Here is a 6,034-nt window from a genome sequence, read left to right as displayed (position 1 = left end):
ACACGCATGCACGCAACAGACAGTTTCCTGTCAGCACTGGTGTTACATGATATGAGTAATGACGGTAACATACAGTGGTTATTAAATCAGCTGCATGAACTTAATGCAACATTTGCAATGTTTGGCCAACAAACTGCTGCTCAGTTTTCTCACGCACACATCTGCCAATAGCTTGTGATGTTTCTTTACTCAAGTAAAAGTATCAATACTGCAGTGTAGAAATACTCTGTTACAAGTAGAAGTCCTGTATTCGAAATTGAAGTACCGGTACAAAAGTATCTGCATCAAAATATACTTAAACCAAAAGTAAAAAAGTACTCATTCTGTAGAATGTCCCGTTTCACAACATCAAAATGTATAAGAAATATTTTTTGGAAAATAGCAGATCTACAAGCTCACAATGCGTTGCCTCGCGACGCATTGTGAGCTTGTACATCTGCTATTTTCAAATGTCTGAAATAGATACAGGGCTTTAGTGGCTTGTAATCAAAATCTGCAAAGTAACTATTAACTAAAGCTTTCATATAAGATTTGTCAATATTCTTATTTGTTTTAATGAGTCTACAACATGTTTCAACAGTTGTACGTTTGTATAAGATAAGATGAGATAAGATGAGTTGTTTATTGTCCCTGCATTATAGAACACATACAACGTGTTGTTCAGTGCCTCCACTTAAAATCACATTGCAGCATCAACAAAGAATTACAGATGTGTTTTTGATTGATTGAATACTTTATTAGTCAAAGATTTAAACAGACACTCAGGCTAAAAGGATAACACACACAAAAAAGACCTGGAGACTTGTTTCCATTGTGGTTCTATGTTTTCAATTAATCAGCATTGCACAAAAATAACACAATAATACTAATGTCATAAAAAGGGGGAAAATACGTACTTAGTACATTATGACATAAACTTTTAGTCAACCACAGTCAAATCGTCATCAAACCATCGTCCGTTATCAAATAAAAACATCCATAATACATACAATAATACATCTTAAAATAGGAAGTTATACCACAAGAAACCGTCTATTTTTCAAATAGAAGAGTAAGAAGACAAATAAAATGGGGGTTAAGCGTCTGAACTGTTCCTCATTTTGCCGCACTGGAACCCCCACAGGGAGGGGAGAGGAATCATTTAAATGATTTTACCTTTACACTACAGGAAAAGGTGCAGTTTTAGATTCTTACTTTCCACTGCAACCACTTAAACCCTCTAGACTTATACAAGTGGACCTGGGTTAATTGGCTTGTGCCTTTCCCATAGATACATCTCTTTGCAAAAAAAAAAAAAAAAAAAACAGAATCCCAAGCCTAGAACTATACCAGCTCACAGACATCTAATATATGTATATGAAACGTATATGAAACATTAGCCATACATATATTAGATGTCTGTCTGTTCTGTTTCACCCAGAATATGGATGCTGGTGTTCAAGTGATTCAAATCCTGTTACTTTTCTCTTTTTTTTAAGATCCGAGTGGCCTTTCATTTGTAAGAAACCCCTGAGTCATTTTTTTTTCTGCTGTCATCCATTTAAAATCACTTTACTTCTGAAAGTGGCTCTGCATGCATTATAGCAAATAAAACAAATGGCAGGTGCTACACTCAGAGATATGTCATTTGTGTCGTGATAGCCCCCACTCTGCTACTATTAATTCCATATATAGACTCTCATTATCAGATTTATGTGTGGTACAGAGGAAGGCTCCCTTTTGTCATTGTACATGGAAATGTACACAAGTTCAAACATTCTGGAATAGCTGTGATACACTGGCAAAAATTAGAGATGCTCTCTTCCCGTTAGACCCTGAAATTTCCACTCTTAGGCAATTTCACTATACTATCAGTGCGATTCCAAGAAAACATAATTAAATGTATAAAGTTGGCACACTATAGTTTCTGGGAAATGTATTGCAATCACATGGATGTCTGACCCCTCCTCATTGCGAGATGGTTCTCAGTATGAATAGTTCCTCTTGAGAAGATTTCTTATCTTCTGAGAAATGGGTTTTGACACATTTTTTAAAGATTTGGCAACCGTATTTGCATCATATGGAAACTTGTCCCTAGCTGTATCAGAGATGATATAGGTTGTTATCCACAGTAAATGGTGCATTTATATAGCGCTTTTTTATCCAAGGCGCTTTACATAGATTGTGCAGTACATTCACCCATTCACGCACACATTCATACACCAGTGGCAGAGGAAACCATGCAAGGCACCAACCTACACACCGGGAGCAACTAGGGGTTCAGAGTCTTGCTCAAGGACTCTTCGACATTAACTCAGGGGGAGCCCAGACTCGAACTGGGAACCCTTCGGGAACCCTTCGTGCTCTAATAACGGTTTCTCTACCCCTGAGCTATGCCGCCCCACAGCTATCTCAGTCAAGATCTATAATTTCTTTAAATGTCTTGTTGATTTGTCTCTTCTTTTTTCTTTTTACCTGTGGAATAATTAAATAACTGATCTACAAGCTCCCAAGACGCATCACATTGTGAGTTGTGACACTTTGTGAGCTTTTAGATCAGCTTTTTTCGTTATTTTTGTGCAACACTCTTGATTGATGAAGTATAGGGCAATAACAGAAGCAAAAAGTTTGTGTATCATTTAATTTACACATTTATAAATGACTCCATCAACACATTCTATAAGAAGACACAACAACTTCCAGAAACTCTTTGGATCTCTTTCCTTGCAGTGGTGGAAAGTAACTAGTAGTAAGTAGCATACATTTACTCAAGTAGGCTACATACTGTAATTAAGTACAGTTTCATACTGGATTACTTCAAATATTTAAAATAGGCCTATATAATATGCTCCACTACATCTCAGATATCAAACATTGAAGGTTTGGAATTATTTGAAAACTCGATATCATTAATAGAAAACATACACATTGTTGGGTGTGCTAGATCAGCTCATTTTGTATTTTATTTGACTACTTTATCACACATTATAACAGTGTGTTATAATATAATATAGCCTATACACAAGCTGTGAGTGTGTGTGTGTGTGTGTGTGTGTGTGTGTGTGTGTGTGTGTGTGTGTGTGTGTGTGTGTGTGTGTGTGTGTGTGTGTGTGTGTGTGTGTGCGCGTGTGTGCGTGTGCGTGTGTGTACACCAGGGGTTTTCAAAGAGGGTGACGGGGCACCCTGGGGTGCCGCGACGGCAGTCCAGGGGTGCCACTAGATCATTTGATAATATTGAATGAAATTTATTTGGACATTTAAAAAATATATTTAGTATCATTTTAAACTTGAAGTACAAAGTTATTTTCAGTCAGTTCTAACCAAAATGGCTATTATATCGCTTTCCTCGCAACATATTTTCTAAAATATGCTGTAAATATAAGGTGCTGGGAGTATAAATTAGGAATATCATAATGTAGGGGTGCCTCGGATGAAAAACATATTTATAGGGGTGCTCCGAGCCAAAAAAGTTTGGGAATCCCTGGTGTACACTGTATATATATAGGCTATTTAATATAACTGTTCTGTCCTATATGAAAACTTCTATAATGTCTGTCTGTCTGTCTATCTATCTATCTATCTATCTATCTATCTATCTATCTATCTATATATATATATATATATATATATATATATATACATAAACACATATAGCCTATACATTGCTTTTATACTATTGCCAGCAGTAATCCTTCCCTCCAGTAGTAGCAGAGTGTATTAGGCAGCCTGTCAGCCCTGCTTGCCCTCCCTATATGTGTGTATCAGTGTATTGACGTGTAGTTAGCGGCAGCAGGGCGCGTCAGGGCTGCTCCCTGCCTCAAGAGGTCATTCTGCCTCCAGTTGCCACTTGTTGCCAAAGGGCTGCGGGGGCTACACACCACGGCACGGCCAACACAAACACACACACATACACACACACGCACACACTCATTTATTTCCGCCACTCCGACCGAGAATCAACAACACGCACAATCTCTCTCTCCAATGTTCAATCAGGAATTTGATCACATCTGACACAACGGCTCGACAGGAGACCCTTGGTGATCCGTTCAATATTTCGGCGCATCCGACTCCGGGAGAAGCATGGTTGATAACACAAGTATAGCAACTAAATCGACATTGGTAAGCTGCCAAAACTTTTACACTACAGTTTTTTCTCTAGTTTTCTTTTTTCTTAATAGCCTATAATGGAAACTCTTTTGCCCACTCTTATAAGCCCTACAGATCGCTTTTATTTCGCTTTTCTTTCTAACCGTTTCCCCCTGTAATGTTAGACATATTTAGCAGCTGTACTATATTTGAATCGCTTCGTGTAACATAATATGCCGTTTTACGCACAGTTGGCGCAAGTTTTCTGCGGTCGTTGACTGATGTTAAACAACTCTGGCTGTTAAAAGTTCACTGCTGGAGCTACGGTTTTAACCAAAGAAGCAAAGTAAAAGGAAAGTATTTGCGGTGTTATATATAAACACAGAGATCATCGGGGGCGATGTGTGCGCCATAGTAAACCAGTAGTGTGTTTTGGAAAGTGTTTTCCATGAGTTTTCACGCGTGCCTCTCTCTCTCTCATCTCTCTGCCCTCCGTCCCCCGCACCGCACCGCAGCAAGCCGCCTTCTCCTCCCCGGCCAGCCTTCCCCTCCTGGCCGTGTCCTCCTCCCCGGCTAATCACACTCACTTCTCGGCCGGCTCGCAGCAGCAGCAGCACCAGCAGCAGCCCGGCGGCGGCGGCATGAAGCTGGAGGCGGTCATGGAGAACCTCCAGCGGCAGCAGGCTGCCCGCCTGGCGCTGGAGGAGAAGCTCCGCGCGGCGGAGAAGGAGAAGGACTTGCGCTCCATGGTGGAGTCGCAGATCCACCAGCAGGCACTGGCGTTCCGCCACTACCAGGCGGCGGTGCGCGGCGCCTTCGCCGCGGGGGGAGTCGGAGTCGGAGTCGCCGGCGCCGGCTCCTCGCCGTCCCCGCCGGGCGGCGGCGGCGGCGGGCTGAGCCTGAGCCCCGCCGCGGAGCGCCAGCTGCTCCAGTCGCACCTCGCCGTCCGCAAGCACCTGGAGAGAACCGCCGCGGCTGCCGCTGCGGCCGCCGCTGCCGGGGACGCCGGGGACTCGGATATAGACGACGAGGAGGAGGCTTCGGGCAACAACATCAACAACAACGCCTCCTCCAGAGCCTCCACCGGCGGCGGCACAGCGGACGATAGGGACCCCCGGGACATGGAGGAGGAGGAGGACGGGGACGACATGGAGGAGCGGGACGGGCTCATGATGGACGACGACATGGAGGACGACGAGGAGGAGGACATGGACGGAGACCTGGCGCACTACCAGAGCCGCCTGTCCTCCATGCAGCAGCACCTCCACCACCACCACCAGGGAGCGGCTCACAGCCACGGCGGCTCCCCGGCGCACGGCGCCACTCTGGGGCTGCAGCAGCAGCTGCTGCTGGCCCGCGTCAGCGGAGGAGGAGGAGGAGGAGTAGCGAAGGCCGGCGGCGGCGGGACCCCCGCCGGAGGACCGGTGGTCCCGCCGCCGGCCTTCCCCCCTCCTCCCCCCCGGCAGTCGGACTCACCTGGCGGGATGGCGCCTCACGCACAGCCGCAGCACCACGAGTGGACCTATGAAGAGCAGTTCAAACAGGTAGAGACACCCCTACTACCCCCCTCTCTCCCCGCAAACCATTAATATCTACTCTAGTCTTAATATTAACCTACTAAAACACTACCTGTCTACTTTCTTTAACCGTTTCCAAACGAAGTTCATTCATTCTCTCTCTCTCTATGGCCCAGTAGGCTACTTCTCAAACTTTTTTCATGTCAAGGACCCCCAAATTGACACTTATCAGCCCGCGGACCCCCTTTTGAAAAGATATGCCAAGGACCCCCGTAAGAGAAGATTCTTATGGCTCTAGCAGTGATTCTCAACCATTTTAATTTCAAGGACCCCCATTTAATTCTATATTTCTATCTCTGAGACCCCAATTTATATTGTAAAATCGATGTTAACTTAACTCGGAGAGTGTACAAATTTGGTTCCATTTGTACACTCTCTTGAGTTACATA

General features: G+C 44.2%; 1 protein-coding gene across 1 annotated transcript in view; it reads left to right on the top strand.

Moving 5' to 3' along the window:
* Window positions 1–4,001: 4,001 nt before the first annotated feature.
* Window positions 4,002–6,034, top strand: part of arid3c (AT rich interactive domain 3C (BRIGHT-like)) — a gene marked incomplete at its 3' end in the record, with an annotated part of 126,393 nt that continues 124,360 nt past the window's right edge. The window contains exons 1-2 of the mRNA XM_080738797.1: window positions 4,002–4,101; window positions 4,584–5,612. Of these exons, the coding sequence (XP_080594923.1) occupies window positions 4,063–4,101; window positions 4,584–5,612 (1,068 nt within the window). The 5' untranslated portion in view covers window positions 4,002–4,062. The remainder of the gene's footprint in view (window positions 4,102–4,583; window positions 5,613–6,034) is intronic.

The sequence above is a fragment of the Nannobrachium achirus genome, assembly GCF_963921795.1.
Source record: "Nannobrachium achirus genome assembly, chromosome: 12".
Taxonomy (NCBI): Eukaryota; Metazoa; Chordata; class Actinopteri; order Myctophiformes; family Myctophidae; genus Nannobrachium; species Nannobrachium achirus.
Note: the sequence above shows the minus strand (reverse complement) of the source record. Positions and strands in the feature narration are given on the sequence as shown.